General features: G+C 39.9%; 1 protein-coding gene across 2 annotated transcripts; it reads right to left on the reverse strand.

The window, feature by feature from the left end:
- Positions 1-1258: 1258 nt before the first annotated feature.
- slc6a4a (solute carrier family 6 member 4a) lies at positions 1259-20818 on the reverse strand. 2 transcript variants are annotated; one of them, XM_077611712.1, is made up of 14 exons: positions 20690-20818; positions 12266-13039; positions 9884-10018; positions 9296-9518; positions 7886-8024; positions 7440-7574; positions 6211-6314; positions 5962-6089; positions 5652-5764; positions 4369-4500; positions 3593-3692; positions 3396-3496; positions 3006-3173; positions 1259-2010 (listed from the first exon to the last, which is right to left on the reverse strand). In XM_077611712.1, exons 2-14 carry the CDS (start codon positions 12726-12728, stop codon positions 1936-1938), a joined length of 2016 nt encoding a protein of 671 aa, XP_077467838.1. In that variant the 5' UTR covers positions 12729-13039; positions 20690-20818; the 3' UTR covers positions 1259-1935. The 2 variants fall into 2 exon arrangements, with proteins under 2 accessions (XP_077467838.1, XP_077467836.1); XM_077611710.1 differs by lacking the exon at positions 20690-20818 and adding an exon at positions 14048-14171.
- Between the last annotated feature and the right edge of the window lie 316 nt (positions 20819-21134).

Here is a 21134-nt window from a genome sequence, read left to right on the forward strand (position 1 = left end):
ATTTTTGTGGTTTTGCTGTCAAGATATCCAGCATCAGACTGGGCTGTTTCAATTCTTTTTGTTTTCCATGAGAGCCAATTAACAAAGAGTCCAGTACAGCACTCTCAGTATGACGCTGTGCAAATTCTCACCACAAATATATTGCTGAATATAGTAGGTACCTTGCTCACAGAGTCCAATAAAAATGAACAGTTATTTCGGTTGTTCATGCAAATGAAGAATCACCCAAGACACATTTTTTCTCTCTATTTATATTTATTATCTGATGGTTCTCTTATATTTTCTATAGCTTTATTCGATACAGGTAGCATTGTCAATATGGTCTATTATAGACATACATAGATTTATAAGCTTGAGAGGTACTAGAGGGAGTTATATCCTTCATTAGATCATTTGGAATTTGACAACAATGACTTCATACTGTGGATTACCTGCATTTGCTCTCACTCTCTACACGTCTTGAGTACATAATACACACATTACAGCATGCACACAAAAAAGGCTCACCACTCCTACTTACCCATAGACTCGCATACACCCTCATGTGCAAAACAACTACACAACTGAACACACTTTCACACATTCATGAGGAACAGGACACAAAGGTCTTCACAGGGTAGATTTACACCAGTATCACTGACGAGGGAATACACGTGGATGGACAGTTTTGGACGTATTTTAAGTCTTAAGTCTAGATTTGTCTCTCTCCCTCCCTTTCTCTCTGAGAGTAGGTAAGTGGACTTTTAGATGTTGACCTTGGTAATGGTGTCAAGTCCATATTTGGTTTCTTTACTGAAGGCTGTGCAATATGACCAAAATCTCAGATGATTTACAGAACATCATTGGATGGTATTATATGGAAGAAAGTTAAAATTTGGAAGTGAGATCAATGCACATTTTAATCTGGATGTATTCGAAAGGCCAATGTCATAATCCTTCTGTCACAAATACACGAATACACAAGCAATGGGTTTAGTAAATGGGCTTGCACTTGTATAGCGCTTTTCTATCCTTAAGGTACTCAAAGCACTTTGCCACTATTTCCTTCATTCATCTATTGATGATGCAGCATCATGAGCCACAGTTCAATATTTTGCGCAAGGACACTTAGACAACGTCAAAAGGGCAGGGAATCGAACTCAAAACCTCTGAGTTGGGGAACAACTATCCTACCACTGAGCACACTGCTTCAGTGTTCAGAACTCTTAACAGTTCAACGCAATACTGTCACGTCACATGAAGTATGAGCAGAAAAATATATATTTGGCTTCAACGATGTAAGACAAAGAATACCTGAATTTCTCTACATTATAGAATGCATAAATTATCTGTATGTTAATAAAATGAAACAATGAGAGTAGGGGAAGAGATAATCATGTAGGCAATTCTTGAATTGGTCAGAACATAGTATGTACAGTTTAAATGACTCTCGAAAGTAATATCATAAAAATAAGTGCTACCTGACGGGAAAAAAAGGCATTAATGTAGAGCGGTGGTCTCAAACCGGTCCTCAGGGGGCTGCAGGTTTTCATTCAAACCGAACAAGCAGACACGTTTTGAAAGTGTAATCAATTGATTGCAGCCAGATGCTACTTATTTTAGAAGACCCCTTATTGGTTAAACTGTCAACACTGGATTGGTTGAGACAAAAACCAGTACCCAATGAGGGAGGCCCTTTGTGGAATCGTTTTGAGACCCCTGATGTAGAGTAACAGAAAGAAAGTCACAAACTGAACCAACCTGAATTCAAACAATATTTGAGTAATGTTTCTTCCCCTAAAATTAGGCGCACCAACGCCTTTAAATTTCGAATTCACAAAGACAGAGTGAAATGGAAAAAGAGGCAAAAAGTGAAGCGTGGCCTCCATGTTTTATAAGGTTGGAAATCCAGAAGAGGGCGCTCCAAGTAGGTTGAATTGGCACATGACTCTCAGGTCAGACTGCATTGGTGACAATGAAGCCTCTGTGTTGGTCATTGCTAGGCTCCGGAGTGATGCTCTTTGATAAACGCTGCAAAGACATTTATGATTATACCTGATTATTTGAGAGGAAATATGCAAAATTTCAAAGTCATTCAAGGTCAGTGAAATTGACAGTCAATTTCTGCATGATGTCATCACTATCCTACACACAGTCCTTTCGGGTATAAGATGAAGTAGACCACCTTAAACAGCCGGACACGAGGGTAAAAGCACCCCAATCATAAATCAATCAATAAATAAATTAATTCATTAATAATATAAAGGCCCATGGTTGGCTGGAGTATGCTCCAGCACCTCTGTGACCGATGTGAAGATGAGGGATAAGAATAGATGAATCTGAATGAATATTGATAAAGTAAACATGTCCAGCATCTGTGTTTATTTAGTTTTATTTATTTTTCCTCTATTTTAACTGTTAGCTGTTTCATAGCGTGGCAGCGGAAATAATGATATAACTGTCAAAATCACAATAATATTCCTCAGAAACGGATATTTTAATTTTGATTCATGACTTGAAACTAGAGAAATACTTTGAACTTGCTTAAGCCTCTCTATTCCCAGTATACTTCCATGTATTTTTCATGTATACTATATGTTTACTGTGCAGCATGTTGACAGTGTGTTTCAGCGTCACCGCTTGCCTAGACAGTTGTGTCAATACAGGACAATGAGGTCTAACAAAAGTTCATCACAATGATAATGATACTGATGATTAGCGGAAAGTTTTTTTTATGTTTCATGTTAACAGTGCAGGAAGTGTTTGATTGCTCAAACCGAGCAGTTAGTATTCCTAAATGAAAAGACTTCCACTTCCCAGTCTGTGTCGTCAGGTAATATCCTGCTTGCGTAACTGTGTTTGAAGTCTGAATTAGTGACCCTCCTCTATCACTAATCCCTAGTCAATGCTTCTTTTGATCGTAAGTCATGTGCACAAGAAACATGTTGTCATCATTTGTACATGAAGAATTGCAGGAGGACTAGTAAAACTCTGGCTATTGATCCTGTGATTATGTTTGCGCATACCTGTTTAAAAGTGCCCTTAGTATTGATTAGGTGGTAGACCATGTAAACAGGCACACAGATTAACGAGGACACCCCAATACTGTAGCCAAGGGCAGTGGTCCAAGGTGGATACTGGTAGTCAAATAACTTGACCTTGGGAGGGAAGGCCAGAAAGCTGATGATGATAAACTGTTAAAAAAAACAACAACAAAAAAGTTGAACTTGGTGTGTGTGTGGATCTTTTGCTGTGAACGCAACGAACATATGAGAAACTCTGAAATGATATGTTAAGGTTTGAACAGTGTTTTTCATGCTGATATATTAGGCATTGCTAACTAATGTTAGGTTAAAAAAGCATTGGACAGGAAAGTAAGAGAAATAAGGCTTGAGGGACATTTGATTGTGTCTTACCAGGAGAAAGCTGGGGCAGATGGCGACCCAGCAGATCCTCCAGAAGCATCCTGGGTAGAAACCAAGCATGAGCTGAATGTCATTGCAAAAACGGGTGGTACCTGAAAGACATAAAACAGACACATTAACAATTCTGTCATCTGTGCACAAAAATGTGTGGCATGTAACACGATTATTTTTCTTTTTTTCCAACTAACCATAGAACCAAGAAACTGCGATGACTTCAAGCAGAACCACAGTGATAACTGCAGGGCCCGTAGCGTACTCCTCAAACAACTTCACCACAAAAGCTCCTCCCTGGTACAAGACGAAAATCAGAAGAAGAAAAAAATTCTGAAAAATTCCCCTTCTTCATCGGTCCTTTGCAACAGACATTGTCCACACATGATGATGCTAACATATTGTAGTTGTACAGCCCAGCTGTTAATTACTCCCTTACCTTAATTGAGGATTGGGGATTAAGAAACGACTACTTCAATCTGATTGCCATGTATAATTGCAAACTGCAGCTAATTACATTAGCAAAATGAAGCAGCGGCACACACAGAAGCATTATCATATAGTTGGAATTTGTAAAAATATCACTGAAATTGTCTGCATAGAAAAGGAATTAAACGAGCTCTAGTATAGTTTTACCAGATATCGGCTGATGGAGAAAACAGATGCAAATTTAAGCAAATTCAAGCCTACAAAATCAGACAAAATTGTCCCAAAGTTGAGACATGCTTTCCTCTCAAAGGTTTGTGCTACCACATACAGCTTAGTACTTTAGAAGTACAAACAGTGAAGTTAACCTATCTGAGGTTAGAGTTTATTTAGACCATTCTGCCATTGGAACAAAGGGATTGTTTTTTTGAGGCAATATTCTAATGTGGCTTTGATCTTAAAACATGTTAACCATTTTTTTAGGATAAGATGAACAAAAGGGCACCCATCAATATGGTTGTGATTTTGCATAAAATCTTTGACTTACATATGTGAGGGTGGAGAGAGCTCCGAGGTAGCAAATGCAAACAAGGCCAAAGACAAAACACTCCCGTCTTTTAACCAGGATATTGGGGAACTCATCAAGCATGGCGGTGATCACCCCCTCCAAGCCAGCAAACTGGAGAAAGTAACAAGTAATTATATTGGTCAGGGAATTATCAATTCAACCATATGCCCTAATTCCATTCATCAGTCCACTCATCCTTGTATACCATAGGTCATCATTGTTTACTACATTCAGCTCATAGTGGATTTTTGAAAGACAGGTCATTACTATCACATTATGTGACACTAATACTGACAATTACGAAGTATTCAGTTAACCTAACATTGATGTGTTGGGAATACAGACAAAAGTTTTGGAAAAACATTGCAACCATGGGATGAGCCAGGTCTTGAACCTGAGAATACTGGACCGTGAGGCAAATGTGCTCCTGCTAACCACTAGGGCACCATGCTGTGTTATGAGTGAAATCCACAATCATAACAACCATTATGCTGTAGCAATAGACCTTTAACTGCCTGAATTGTTCTGAAACAGGTGGTCAATTTTTTCTTAGTCAAACAAGGGTCAAACACACACCAAGATCTTCGTAGTATGAAGGCTTTGACATGCTTTAAAATTATGATATATTAGACTGAGGATATTTTACATGTAATCAAAACAAAAGAATTGTATAGCAAATAATCTCTCTGGTTCACTCCAACTTGCTTTCTTAATAAAGAAGGGATATTAAAAAAATAGGCTTTATATGAATCAGCATACACTGCTTCACAGCAACATTGTAGCACCCATGTCTGTATAGTACAACGTTAATAACAGTGGGTAAATCTATCTTTGGAGGCTAAAAAATAATGTGGCAAATTCAGAGCAAAGGCTTAAAAGCATTGGAAATTTCCTTAAATTGAGGGCATAATGTAGGCCTACATTGCACCAAACAACACATTGTGTTGTAATATCCTCAGTCATGAAAAGGAGCAGAAAAGCATCCCTGATTTAGATTACACACTGATTATCAGCATGCAATATAAGTTCCACGGGTCTCTGAAGCTGGATTCTCGGATACAAATGAACACTGGGTTATTGGGAAAAGATCACTGCCGTGATATATGGGCACAGCCAGCAGGAGTATAACAGAAAATGTTGGTTGTAAAAACAGTGCGGCTTGGCCGCTATAAAATACATTTTGTGTTTACAGGGGGAGTAATGAAGGACTGACACATTCATCACAAAGAACATTGACTCATGTGAACAATGAGTTGACTTACTGTACTGTCCAGACCCAACATAATGATCATGAGGAAGAAGATGATTGCAAAGAAGGTTGCAGCAGGCATGTTTGCAATGGCTTCTGCATAAATGATGAAAAGCAGACTGGGTCCTTGACAGAAAAAAATAGACAAGTGGGTTTAGGTAGTTTGCGGTAATTCATTGAAAGCACAGTCTGTTGCACACTAGCGATGTTTTGACCTTTCACTAAAGTAATTTGGGGAAAAGCATAGGCCATTAAGAAACATTTCTTTTTCCGAACATTGTGATATTGGATAGTGAATGTCTTTTGTTAGAGAAATTTCTTACCAGCATCCTTGGCAACAGCATCTACATCCTGCTGCCTCATCTCAGCCATGTAGCCAAGTACAGTAAAAATCACAAATCCGGACAGAAAACTGGTGAGACAGTTCACTGAGCTGGTCAACAAAGCGTCTCTAAAATGAAAAGAGAAGAGGCTTGAATTTTGGAGAGCTTGTGGCACGAGTTTTGAGTCAAATCGGAAAGATGTTGTTTCAACTTTTGGCTTGTGCCATCAGTCTTTCCATATCAACTTACTTATAGCAGTTGTTGTGGAATGGATTGTAGCTGGCATAGGCAAGGAGAACCCCGAAGCCCGGACCCAGAGAGAAGAATATCTGGGCTGCGGCATCGATCCACACCTTGAATAAGACAAAAGGAATAAATAAGAGAAGTTCGTGGAAACTAAAAGCTCAGGCACCAAAGAACATTTTAGCAAAGGTTTTTTTCACTTGTCATTCATTGCCAAATGATTGTTTATGGTATTTATGTTTTGTTTTGATAGAAATGCAGAGCTGCCAAACTCCGTCGACCCCATTTCAGGAGTACCCTTGTCCAGTTTCCGGAGTTTATCCGGAGTGAATGTGATTCACGCAAAATCAATATGCGCTGAAGTCGCACATGACGAATCATTCGTCAGAACTTGTAACTCGGATGATTCACAATGCACTCGTGTTACCGAATTCTTCGAGTTTACAGTGCAGTTGAATCAAGATGGCGGCAGCCATAGCGACGGTGTGAATTTCGGGTACTCGGACGTTTCGTCGAAAGACGTTTGGTCCCCGGACGTTTGTTCGACCGGACGTTTGGTCGACTGGACGTTTGGTAGAACGGACGTTTGGTAGAACGGACGTTTGGTCGCCGGGTTGTTACTGTTGAAACCAGCTCTCAAAATTATAATCATGACAGAAAGAGAGAGAGAGAGTTTAATATCTAAATATCTGATTTCAAAATATCAACAGTAAACTCTGTCATAATTTGACAGCGAGCGAACCCGCGACCAAACGTCCATTGTACCAAACGTCCGGTTGACCAAACGTCCGTCAATTCATATTTCACAGTCCGGTTGACCAAACGTCCATTCTACCAAACGTCCGGTTGACCAAACGTCCGGTTGACCAAACGTCCGGTTGACCAAACGTCCGGTTGACCAAACGTCCAGGGACCAAACGTCTTTCGACGAAACGTCCGGTCACGGAATTTCGAGGCATGTAAATTGGAAATTTGGTACTTTTCCGAAATGGTTACTTAAAAAAATGTAAGTGACAATTTTTGGGGATTTTCGGAGTTTAGGGAGCCTGCCCGGAGTCCTGGAGTTTGCCTTGCATTTCAGGGTAAACTTCTGAGTAGTTGGCAGCTCTGGAAATGGAAGAGTCATGGAAAATAAATACATATTTTTCATGCCATAATTTCTGATGCATCAGTCTGAAATGATGATCAGAATTTGTTGCCATATACTGATGAAATCAAAGCTTTACTGTTCTTACTGTGGGGCTGAGAAGTTTCTCCCAATCAGGCTTGAGATAGAAGACCACTCCTCTCCAGGCACCAGGCAGAGTGGCCCCACGGATGAGAAGCACCAGGAGGACCAAATAAGGGAAGGTTGCTGTTACCCAGACCACCTACAACAAATATGACATCAAGTTCTTACTTGATGTTTTTTTTAAATAATACATTGCTATTTTTATAATATTTGTGTGTGATGAGCATGTAAAGGAGTTTGAGGTTAGCATATTGAGATGGAATTGAATAGAAATGAAGACTTTCCGATCTGGTTTCTAGTCTCATTGGGCTAACTGGTGAACCACACAACATTCCTGTCTAACCAACTTCTCCAACAGCATTGATAAATGATGATCGTATATGTGATTCCCAGTCTCCTCAATCCATCCATCCATTCTGAGCAACACTCCCTACCCATTAGCCTGGTTACCTTTCCAGATGTCTTGACTCCCTTCCAGACGCTAAAGTAGACAATGGTAAATATGAAGAGCAAACAGAGGGCCAGCTGCCAGCTGATGGAACCCAGCTGATGTAGACCTGAAGAGCGGTGGACCTGCAAGACGTGTCGACTAGAGCCAAGGGTGTGAGGATGTTGGGAGGTAGATAAAAAAGGTGTAAAAGTGAGGAAAAACACCACGATAGACAGAATACAGACAAAATCGATTCAGGGGACGAAGAAGATATACGTAGTTGCATTAAAACGTCTTCATTGGAGATGAGAGACATTTAAACATACAAATACTGTCCTTCTGGCCACTTTAGAAGGGTGAAAAATTCTATGTCTCGAGTTATGTAATAGTGCTTGTTGATTGAAAAATCACCATAACATTGTCAATTAAGCAAATGAAGTCTTCATTCATAACACAAGAATGATTTTGAGTACAGTTACATTATTGACCATCTTGGTTTCATTTATTAGATTTGTTTTAAATGAAACCTAACAATAAAATTAGATATTTATTTCTTGTAGTGGATGAAGGGTATGCATTTTGACAGACTCACACTTTTGTCAACTTGGTTTGCTTCCATGCCAAGTAGACAAAATGTAGATTACATGGCCACAGTAGTATTTCTGATGGTACTGGCCAGTTGCTAAATTTGGTACACTGAGGTTTAATACAGATAAAATATTTAGTCTTCACAAATATAAAATGCTCAACTTCATTAGTGTTAAAAAAAGACTACTGTGTAACGTGCTACAAAAATAATTCATATTGGTAGTGGCGCGGTTGGGCGAGGGGTTAGCCCGTCGGCCTCTGGGGTCCTGGTTTCAAATCCAGGTCGGTCCACTTGTGTGGAGTTTGCATGTTCTCCCCAGGCCCTTGTGGGTTTTCTCCGGGTACTCCGGTTTCCTCCCACGTTCCAAAAACATGCATGGTAGGCTGATTGAACACTCTAAATTGCCCCTAAATATGAGAGTGAGTGTGCATGGTTGTCCATTTCCTTGTGCCCTGCGATCGGCTGGCCACCGATTAAGGATGTCCCCTACCTCTGGACCGAAGTCAGCTGGGATAGGCTCCAGCACCCCCCCGTGACTCTAGTGAGGATAAAGCGTTTCAGAAAGCACTTGAATGAATATTAGTAGTCTAGAACTGCGACAATTCAATCACTAATGGCGAACGGGAGGAGGTTGAAATGGACAATAGTAATGGGCAATACTCATTGCTTGTAAAGAATGCCATAATGTGTTGTGTGAATATAATATGTCTAAGTTAGGTGATGACACACATTTGATTTGATTCATTTTGAATCTCATCCCATTGTTGCCGCTATCCACCACTACAGAAACCCTTCTGTCAAATGTCCTTTCGGCTTTCACATCCCACTTACATGCACTTACGTATAGAACTCCTCAGCAGGGGAGGTGGACGAGTTGGACCAAGAAATATTGTGGTCGGTGGACATGTAGCTGTGACAGTTGCCCGTGTTCCAGCTGTTGTAGCAGGTGGTCCAAGGAAGGGTGGACTGGAACGACGACAACAGATAGTACAATGCCCAGGCCATGATGGTGTTGTAATAGAAGGCAATATAGAGGGCTATGATGCAGATAGCAAAGCCTATACCTGGATGGAGAAACCAAATAGCTGTTAGAACCTTTTTTTGGGTATCAGATAAGCGGCCCTTTCAAACCGGCTGCTCAAGCGGCTGACATTTCTCAGTTTCAACAATCTAGATAGGATGCAATTTCCAAACAGCCTCAACCTGGCGTGCAAATGTGACAATTTCCATAACAGTCAGAACATCACTGTAAATGTTCAAGAAGGATTCAGAGCTGATGACTTGGGAGGTTAAAGGAATTTACAGAGATTGACACCTATGCTTCTCTTCCAGTTTTTCCCTCTTCCAGCCAATTATCTTATGCCGTTGTCGCCACACCTAACCCCCCCGGTCAAGCGCTCTCAAAACACATTTTTCCATTTTCCCTTACCTTTGAAGATAGGGCAAATGTGCTTCCAAATGGAGATGCAACCATTACGATGGAACTGGCCAAGAGCGAGCTCCATGTAGAAGAGCGGCACACCTCCAAAGACGGCCATCAATAGGTAGGGAAGCAGAAAGGCACCTGAAATGAAGACAGAGAATGTATTACATTAGAACAGATAAGAAACATAGAGAATAGTAATATGACAGAAGTTGATTTTACACATACACAACAAGTCAAATATGAATCTGAAATATTTTTCCAAGACTGTCCATTCAAGACACAATATATACCCAAGCACAAAATCATGACAATCCATCCATCAAATTATATTTTGGGTTCTTCAACATCACTATAGTTTAAAGGCTGACTCCACACTGAAGTTGTCACCAGGGCAGAATTCGATAAATTATTTTTCACACACTTTTATAACAACATAAAGTAGAACCTGTGCTCAATGTACCATTGCAGGTTTTCTATTGGATCCCATTAAATCATACACATTTAAGTACATTATATGGAATCACATACAAGGGACTGGTCTTAACCAACTTAATAAACATGGAATTTTAGAGGTTAGTACTGAAAGCTCGAGTGTGCATATATTTTATCCGCTTGGCAGTTTTTTTTTTAATCAGATTTCTCTTATACCCACATTCTGAAAACATAGATGAATGTGAATATGCCTTTGTCTGAAGCACGTATCCTTTCGTTTGCACAAAGGGGGCTGGGAAATACCCCCAAATCACCCTCGAGAAAATACAAAGCTGGATGGAAAGGTAGCAAAAGGAATAAGGACCACAAAACAGTCTAACATGGGGCTATTGGCATCACATCTCGCTGCTCATACCCTTATCAGATCATCAGTTTACCTTATGTGAATGTGCGCTGATTTGTGTGTCTTTTATTTTTCTTTGACGAAGATAAGAGTTGATTGAGCACCTGCCCAAGCAACAGGTTATTAAGCAAGCAGGAGACTGAGGCCATTCCAATAAAACAAAACCCCACACAATTAATACCGTTGCCTCTATTGAGTGTCTCCTTGAGCCCATCTCAATGCCACACATACACAGGCGAGCAAAACAGGAAATTGCATGGATTTTATTATTACAGATTCAATAAAAGTAGAAATGCAAGGCTGTGTGTCTGGGAGCTAAGAATTTTGTGACACACGGGTAGAATCAATTAATTTTAACTATACCAAAAGTGGGTAGCTACAGTGGTTTTAAACAATGATGAACTCTGACCATGCTCATTTCTGAGACAATTCAGCATTATAAAAAGTTTCACATGCCTAAAACCATTGGGACATTTTGAATTGGAATAAGCTCAATTCAGCTATTTACTCACAGATTTTAGCCCAATTTGCTTTGCATACCAAAGTCACCCCCCAAAAAATCAAGAATCAATCAAGCATAACATTCAACAATGAACGCATTGTTCTATCTTCAGCAAAGCAATTTAAGATACTTTTCTCATTTTAACTTGAGATAACTTTTGAATCATTTCTGCTGTAAAATCAAAACTATGAAATTTCATAACTAACAACAATTATATAAGGCATATAAAATAGAAGTTGTTTTAATTAAAGCTTCAGCATATTGGCTTTAAAAAAGTTTTTCATTCCTAATAATGTCCATCTAAGGCAAGGGTGTCAGATTCGAGTTGGTTCGCGGGCCGCTTTAACGTCAACTTGATTTCCTGTGGGCCGGACCATTTTAGGGAATAATATTTAGATTTTTTTTAATAAATGGAAAAAAAGAACTGGATTAAAAGCCCCGAATATTCAGTTTTTTTATAGATCTAAAACAAAGTTTATTTTAGCTTTTTTAAAATATATTTTTAGATTTTACAAAATGATTTTTGAACTAAAAACACAGAAAAAAATGATTAAAAAATTACAATTATTGATTTAAAAGGGGGAAAATCAGGAAATTTATTATACATCTATACTCTTCATTTTAATTTGATCCTAAAACAGAAAGTCGGCACTCATGATTTACTTTCCCGGGCCACACAGAATGATGCGGTGGGCCAGATTTGGCCCCCGGGCCGCCACTTTGACACATGTGATCTAAGTCATGTGCGGGATAAACCTTCCATTGAGAGTAGTAATAAATGTATTCAGCACTGCACTGTTATATGCTTATTTTCCTTTTTTGTTTTTTTAAGCTGTAAAGATAAGTAACCTGTTATAAATTTCTACTCAGGATTTTGTGTTTCTTCAGAATAATTTCAGGGGGCTAAAAAAAGAGATATTGTTTATCAACTTAGATTTACTCTCATGTTTGTGCAAAAAATAACATTTGAATAAAATAAAATAAAAATTAAAAAGAACAATTTGACTCTTTCTTTACAGAGTCCCCTCCCACTTATCTAATGGCTCACCTCCTCCATTTTGGTAGCAAATGTATGGGAAACGCCACACATTGCCCAGGTCCACTGCGTAGCCAATCACAGAGAGCAAGAAGTCCATCTTCTTGCTCCACGTTTCCCTGGGCCGCTCCAAGCTGGTTTGTTGGACCATCAGAGTTCTGAGGCCTCCTAGCTGTGCCGTAGACCCGGAGCTGCCTACGGGTCCAGAGGCTAAACTTGCAGAAAGCCCTGCTCCCTCTTTGGAGTTTTGACTGCTGGGCGTGGTGAAGCCATTGGACACCTGTTGACCCGAAACCGGGCTCAGGTTTTTGGCTCCTTTCTCCACAAGACCATCAGCTAGCATCAGTCGACAGTTTTCGTCCTGCATGCTCTCCACTTCTGGTTTGACTTCCTGACACTCCTTGCCTCTCTCGACCTCACTTGCGCATTTGTCCTTTGTCAAAATGCTTGTCATCGTCAGATTTGTCGTCTCCATCGGATCACGATTTTAGCAGTGTTTGTGCTTTGGAGAGACGATTATGGCTGGGAAGAGGTGGATGTAAGTAAGATGGTCTTGCTGCTTGTTATGGTGCCCATTAGGGGAACAAAGATGGGGAACAGGAAGGTGAGAAGAGTTTGGGAATGGTTGGGTAGCAAAGTGTCCTTCTCGGACAGATGAGAACAAGGCAAGGATGAGGGTATTGAACTTGATTGAAAATGGAGGGGCAATGAATTTGCGCAATGACAAAGACTGAGAACAAAGGAGTATTCTGGCTCTTCTTTGTCGGTGGGTTGTTAATAGAGTTTCTGTAAAAAGAAGAAAGGAAAAAGAAAACTGAACTATTGACACAAGAACATCGATAAAAAGGAATGATTGAAACAACACTGGCTCTGTCTTTAACTTTGAACTTTTGATACAGGCAGAACAGATAAAGGCAAGCAAAAAACTGATTCGCTTAACATACCACTTGTATCCAATTTCGAGAGGAATGAATCTGAGTTGCATAACTTTCTTTTGATTCTTATCTGATTTAAAGCTTAAGTTACAGGAGAAGAATAACTGTCCAACCACTAACTCCTGCTATAAAACCTCTCTTATCAATAGGATTGCACTGTAAATATAAGGAAAAAGGTAAAGAAACCATGAAATTAAGTAAACAATGTTTTCAAACAATCATGTTTGCTCTGTGAGAGAACACAAAACAGACCGCAGGCAAAGAGAAGTGGTGAAAAGAAATAAAAACATTCAGAGACAGAAATGTGGACTTTTTAAAAGCAACCTAAAAATGCTTAAACAGAGACAAACGATATATTCAAAATAATATTTCTTTCTACGGACATTTGCATTGTTTGATTCACATTTACATTAAAAATGCATCATTGCTTTTCATAAGTAGATAGATTATACCTTTGTAAATTCTTGTATAAATTGATAATGGCTTATTTAGAAGTCACTTATTTCAATTAGACAAAATTTACATTATTTTAGCTGACTACAAACAGTCCACATTTCTTTCTTTCCTCAACCATAATTTAACTTCAGCTAAAAACACAAAAACCTAACCCAAAATAAAGCATTTCAGTCCGTAAGACAAAGTAACTGAAACATTCACTTTCTCTGCAATATCTACCTCACATACTGTATTCACTAATTTCCCCCAAAATAATAAAGAACAAACTGACTTAACATGAAATCATATTTTTAAATTAAAAGTTCCAAAGCAGTATAGTAGAAGAAAAGCAAAAACTCAAAAAATGCTCCCCTATTACTGGAATTCTATGAATAATTAACTATCTTTAACACATGAACATTACCTGTTGAGTGATAGTTTGTCAAAAGTGTCAGGAAAAAAAAATTGGGAAAATCCTTGCCCAGGAATCAAACAGCTTTGACTAGTACATTGGGACAGCACGTCTGCCCATTGAGCTCTTGAACCTCTCTCCTTTTCTGTCTTACCCCCTCCCTCACAATCTCACCAGCATGCATACACACACAAACTCATGCAGAGAGGCAAACAGCAGCACAGACACAGGCAGGGTCGGATTTTGCTATGGTCAATGTGCGCGACTGCCAATGGCGCAATCTATTTGGGGCCACAAAAGAGCCAATGTCCCAATTTCTTTTCAATAATATTACCAGTTGTCTAGAATACAGTGGCGGTCCGTGCATTTTCTCGTAGCGCCTTCAACGGGTATAATCCACGTCCTAGCAGCATTTAATGATTAAATACAAATACTGGAGCTTTTCAGACATTACAACCGGGCCAGGGGGGTGATTTTCCCGGGAAAAGACAAAGATGGACGCCCATGGCGAGCCGGCAAAAATTGCACTAAAATGGGGTAAAATCCACTTCCTAGCAGCATTTATTGATTAAATAAAACACTGGAGCTTAAATACAAACAATGGATCTTTTCAGATATCAGAACTGGGCCCACAATTGAAATATTATTTAGGAATATAGCCATATTTTACTCAACAAAAATCCTTTTTAACTGTACTCAATATCCATCCTCCTTTCTTTCTTCCTTCTTTTCTATCGCCATCGAAGCTAATGATGAAAGTCGAGCCTGTCCTGTCGTATTTCTGGCATAGTCCGTCTTGAAAATGGCTTTAAATCAACACAACAATATATTTGCTTGTGCAGCTCGCTACAGATACAGTTTGGTAGCTCTGGCTAATCACTAGCCAATCATAGTTGGTGAAAGCGATGACGTATCCCTACGCCTGCGACAAGGCAATGACGTATCCCTACGCCTGCGACAAGGCATTGTGGTGTTGCCAACTCAAAATCTGATTGGTTAAAGCAACAGTCTTATCGACGCTTGTTTAATGTAGCAGAGCCTGCAGAACTGATTGTGAAGGCCTTGAGACAGATTTCTGACCCTGGCAAGAAATAATGGCTGATATGTGATTGGTTAAATGCTTCAATATGAAAACACACATGTGGAAGCAGTGCAACCAGGGGGAAAAGCAATGAAAGGAAGCTAACAGACAATTTGGAATTATTTAATAAGTATTGATGGACAAAATATAATATATGATTCAGATATTTCTTAGGCCAGCAGAGAAGGCCTTGAAGCCCCCGACGACCCGCCACTGCTAGAATAATACCCCTCATTTTCATGTCAAGTTAGTGGTGTAGACCGTATGCTCCATGACTGAGTTTGGAGAGGGCGTTAAAGTAAAGTGTCACTGCATCCAGTCTAACATTGGGCAATATTTTTTGATCAATATAACAAATTTCTTATGATGATATAGTTGATGAATTTACATCAAAGAAAGCCTGAAAAATCAAGTTTTAGGTTCACTCCAATCATTCAGAACACAATTTAATGTCTAGTGTGAAGAGGGCGAAAGACATTTACAGTCTTCCCTCAAATTTCAAGGATAATGTAGACCCGACATGGCCGCGATAAAAAAAACACATACACAAAGTAGGATCACCCCTATTATATCTACCACACTTACTGCATGTTTTCGTTTCTATACAATATCAAGAAGTGTATATATTACACTTCTTCGCTTAAATTTTAATTACAAAAAAAGATGAGAAACCTGCGCAGTATGATGAAGGTGGAATGAAGTAAGGGTTAAGCCTCTTTGTCCGAAAGGCGTCATCGGGGCAAGCAGAAGGAGCTTCTGCGGGAGGTTTTCTGCGCAAAAGGAACATGGTGATGGGGAGTGTGACTGTCGTTTCCCTTTTTTTGTACAAATAACATGACACCATCAAGACGATTGCAAAATTTGATGTGTCTGACCATTTTCCCATCAATGACCCTTTGTTCCAATCTGCATGCCATTTTGAAGATCTCTTGCTAATTTCTCAAAATAAGACTACATTCTTCATCCTCATTGTCATCGGTGTCCTCTGCTCTGTTCATTTTGACGAGATTCTCATCAGTTTAGAGGGTTGAGTAGCTCTCGAGCACGGCTCTATCGTCATGTCTGAGAAGCCCTCTGTGGCTATCAACCGAGCCAGTTTCATGGCCTTATCGACGACTGAGTGATGAACCTCCTCAACCGTAAATCCATCATAATGATGGATGATCTTATTCGGCCACAAATTCGTCCATCTTGAAAATTATAGTCTTTTCTGTTTCTTCTTTGGACCTTCTTTGACGAGGCTACGGAGCTTGCGAGTTTCAGCGTGAATTTTAAAATTTCTATGAACATTTTTTTGATTTTGGATACTTATGGAACATACCGCGATGCAGTGAAGCCTCGAAAATTGAGGCCGTGAAGTGGGGAGGGGTGACTGTAAAGGTGAATTCACAAGGGGAAAGTCATTAGTTCACTTTCTTGGGTCTGGACTAAAATCCATTGGTCCGGACTGATTTGGTGCAGTTCCATTTCACATTGCAAATTTTGCAAGCGACCCAAGATTTGACAACAAACCTTCGCATGTGCTAACATCATTCGATCATTGGAAAAAACGGTCTGAGAACAGTAACATGGTAAAATGTTATACAAGTATAGAAGTAAACAATCATTGAGCTTATGTTTGCAGCACTATTGATCATATTGATTTGGTTCATCCAACTACAAGCATTTGCGGGATATTTAACGAATCAGAGGGTATTGATTGGATTGGATGCAACGTTTATCTTATGTATATAAATATCTAGAAGACGGCAGAAAGCCGGGTGGGGCGAGTGGTTCGCGCATCAGCCTCACAGCTCTGGGGTCCTGGGTTCAAATCCAGGTCATGTCCATTTGTGTGGAGTTTGCATGTTCTTCCCAGGCCTGCGTAGGTTTCCTCCGGGTACTCCGGTTTCCTCCCACGTTCCAAAACCATGCATGGTAGGCTGATTGGACACTCTAAATTGTCCCTAGGTATGGGTGTGAGTTGTCTGTCTTCTTGTGCCCTGCAATTGGCTGGTCAAGGTGTCCCCTGCCTCTGGCCCAGAGTCAGCTGGGATAGGCTCCAGCACCCCCGCGACCCTGAGGATAAATCGGTTCAGAAAATGAGATGAGATATTTAGAAGACATGCCCTCTCTTCATCGCAGTCAATGTTAGCCGACATACTGCATTTTCTTTTTTTAAAGTTTTTGCTTGGAGGGATCAGGATGAGCTTATCTTTGAACGTATTGTTTGCACATTGGGACTCATGCTCTTTGCCTGAAGACATCAGAGTACATCAGAGTTTCTGGACTTTTTCCTTCACATACTATACTGGAACATTCAAGTGTTCACATAGTCAAATGGGATTTGTGTCGTGATATACAGCGGTGAAGAAAAGAGAAGACACAATAGTCAAGTGGGTTCAGCGGTGCCAGCAATGGGGGCAGGAAAAAGATAGCCCAACAAGATCCATTATACCATAATAATTCAGTTTTTAATGTATAGAGTAGTATTTGAATTATGCACTCATCAAGTCAAAGAGAATAGTTGAAATGGAATTCTAATAGGGTAGTTATGGGGTGGGGTTGTAAAAATGATGTATACTCTGCCTTGTAACCATCATGGTGAAAATATTGACTCTGTTGTACACTTGAGACATTATATCCATTTAGCATTAACTGCTCTCAGGCTCTTTGCCTGTGATTGCACAGCGATTTTCTACAAGAATATTTCATGTAATTAGAAAAAAAATCCAAATGACTGCACAATTCCTTACATTATAATAATTATTGTTGCGGTAAAAATTAATCGTGACTTTGAGAGTTTTAACACAGCATTTTACACATCTGACCTACTGTTGACCCTTCGGATTTCACTGAATTGCATGATCCAATGGTCCCTTTCTCCCTAAAGAAGACAGAAGCAGTTTTGAAATGTTGTTTCTCCCACAGTTCAAACTGAATTATTTCCAATCTTGAGGAAGTTAGAAAAAAAGAAAGGAAAACACAGCTCTAATGCACACCATAAGTCTCCATTTAAAAAAATAAGAAAGAAAAACAGTCTATACCACATGTACACACAACACTCTTTCACAAAATATATGTGGATTACATGGTTAATGGAGTTATGTATTAAATTGGAAAATTCAAAAACTCCTGTAATTCTCAGAGCACATGTAAACAAAGCTACATCCTTAAACCTATTATGTTAAACTGATACGCTTATCAAACTTCAGCACTCGCACTGTTTTCCTGAATAGGTTTTTTGGGTTACTCTCAAGTAGTACTAATTCTCCAAATATGCTGACAAAGTACACAATTCATGACAAGTTAAGGACAACGCCTAAAACTAAAAAGTTAGAGGGAGGAAAATGTCTACGGCCAGGGCGTGATCTGATTAGAAACTGGATACAATTTCAGTAAAGGTTTGTTGTTAGTTGTCAAGACATAGCCAAAATTAATTTCCTGTTCCACTTAGTTTCAGAGTAGATTAACTCCTTTTTTCCACACTAATTTATACGTAGATACTTTAGTAGCTCCTCTCAGTATGAACTACAGTTGGTCCCAAAAACAAACAGACAAAAAAGCCATTGAAAATCTAACAAAGCTCGACACGAGCCTCAAACTTGCCACCTAGGGTCCAGATTGCGGCTCGTAGGCCAGTATTTTGCAGCCACTGTTTGAAAGTATATCCTTGTTTTGTTTTTGAATTTGTCATGACTGATTTGACATTCGGAACATGATTTCATTTTGCTCTTTTGGTTCTTTTTTCCCGTTCATTTTCTGAACCGCTTTATGCGGTACTCGGACGTTTCGTCCCCGTACGTTTGGTCGACCGGATGTTTGGTCGACCGGACGTTTGGTCGACCGGACGTTTGGTCGACCGGACGTTTGGTAGAACGGACGTTTGGTAGAACGGACGTTTGGTAGAACAGACGTTTGGTCGCCGGGTTGTTACTGTTGAAACCAGCTCTCAAAATTATAATCATGAGAGAGAGAGAGAGAGTGAGTATAATATCTAAATATCTAATATCAAAATATCAACAGTAAACTCTCTGTCATAATTTGACAGCGAGCGAACCCGGCGACCAAACGTCCGTTCTACCAAACGTCCGTTCTACGAAACGTCCGGTCGACCAAACGTCCGGTCGACCAAACGTCCGGTCGACCAAACGTCCGGTCGACCAAACGTCCGGTCGACCAAACGTCCGTTCGACCAAACGTCCGGTCGACCAAACGTCCGGTCGACCAAACGTCCGGTCGACCAAATGTCCGGTCGACTAAACGTCTTTTGACGAAACGTCCGGTCATGGCTTTATCCTCACTAGGATCGCAGGGGTTCTGGAGCCTATCCCAGCTGACTTCGGGCCAAAGGCAGGGGAAACCGGTGGAGATCGACAACCATTCACACTCACTCATACCTAGGGCCATTTTATAGTGTCCAATCAGCCTACCATGCATGTTTTTGGAATGTGGGGGGAAACTAGAGTACCCGGAGAAAACCCACGCAGGCTCGGGCAGAACATGCAAACTCCACACAGGTGGCCCGACCTGGATCTGAACCCAGGATCCCAGAGCGGTGAGGCCGACGAGCTAACCACTCAGCCATTTTGGTTCTTGTCATTGTTAATTCTGACTGAACAGTGTAGCAATGTTAGTGTACGTAGCCTACTGAATAGTGGCAACCCAGAAAATTAGGTACAGTTTCCCTTTATAATACAATAATTACACTATTTATTTGATGCTGCATTGGCTGTATAATTTCAAACTATGCAGGGGAAAAAAAAAACAGTACCAGCGAATTGGACAGATTCCACAAATGAGTAGTCTACAGTATGCACATCATGGGAAAAAAAAAATCCAGCCTTTTGAGAGTTGGCCTTTGACCAGGGATGCAGTCCTCTAATATAGGATTTATTCAATGAAGGCTCTAAATTCAAGAATCATATCATTATTCATGTACATTTTTCATCTTATTGGCTTTACACAAGTAAGCTTCAATATTTGAGTAATTCCTCTGTAAATATGAATGTACTTCTTAAGAAGGTTATGAAGAATGTAATGAATTATTGTTTTATTTGCAAGAATCAATGTGGCAGTTAAAAAGCTGTTGTTTGTTTATACCTTGGTTTGTTTTTAAGCAGGCTATAAAGCATGAGGTCATCTCAAGTCCAATTTGTTATTAACACCTAGTCTGAACCAAATCACACACGATTGAGATTTGCATGGGTTCAGGCACAAATACACATGCTCAAACATTCCACAAATATCCACCGAGCTTTAGAAATGGTAATTCAAGACTTTCTGATGGATATTTTATAAGATAGACAGAGCAAAAACATGAATGGATGTGGACATCAAGAACCAAATGTAGTTCAACAGAGCAGAACAGTGCCATGCATTTTAGCAGGCAAGCGATTACAGGTCACAAGTTGTCTGTGGCCTTGCTTAACTAACCCATTCACAGACACTTGCAACTGGCCAAAAGGCACAATGCCAAGTGAAGGAGCATAATCAGTCTACTTGGGCTAGTCTTAATACACTTTATACATGTGTCTAATAAGGCAGACATGACATTGACATGAAATAAAAGTGCAGAAAAAAAGTACACTCACTTAGCAGTCGCTCCTTCTCCTTCAAGTCCAGTCTTTGCAAATGTGTGAAACGTCATTCCAATCAGCATCAACTGAAGCACTAGGTTAATCCTCGTTGCAACGCACACAAATCCACGCACAGGCATGCGCACATGCAAACACAAAACATGAAGAAAAACAACAAGGAGACAAAAGGAATTTAACAAATGATTTTTTCCCCTGCGCCAACATTAACAGTGGGAACAAAGAACTAATTCTAACCCACACAATTCTGCTTTTACCAGCATTCTAGGTACTTATTCACAGATCATGCATTATTATTGCCTTTAAATACTACCTACTGCACATATATAGCAGACACGTACAATGAAATAGAAATGTCAGAAGGGGGCATGAAGATAAAAGAGCTAATTCCAAGTGGTCTAATCCAGACGACAAAATTCCAAACACAGTAGGTATTCCATCC

This window comes from Stigmatopora argus, chromosome 10 (assembly GCF_051989625.1).
Source record: "Stigmatopora argus isolate UIUO_Sarg chromosome 10, RoL_Sarg_1.0, whole genome shotgun sequence".
Taxonomy (NCBI): Eukaryota; Metazoa; Chordata; class Actinopteri; order Syngnathiformes; family Syngnathidae; genus Stigmatopora; species Stigmatopora argus.

What these genes read in the sequence shown, in the direction of transcription:
- slc6a4a (XM_077611712.1), bottom strand. Translation starts at nt 12,728, where the DNA reads ATGGAGACGACAAATCTGACGATGACAAGCATTTTGACAAAGGACAAA. An exon ending in TTGCTACCAAAATGGAGGAG is followed by an intron (nt 10,019 to 12,265) that starts GTGAGCCATTAG and finishes TCTTCATTTCAG; the next exon opens with GTGCCTTTCTGCTTCCCTAC. An exon ending in GAGTCAAGACATCTGGAAAG is followed by an intron (nt 7,575 to 7,885) that starts GTAACCAGGCTA and finishes TATTTGTTGTAG; the next exon opens with GTGGTCTGGGTAACAGCAAC.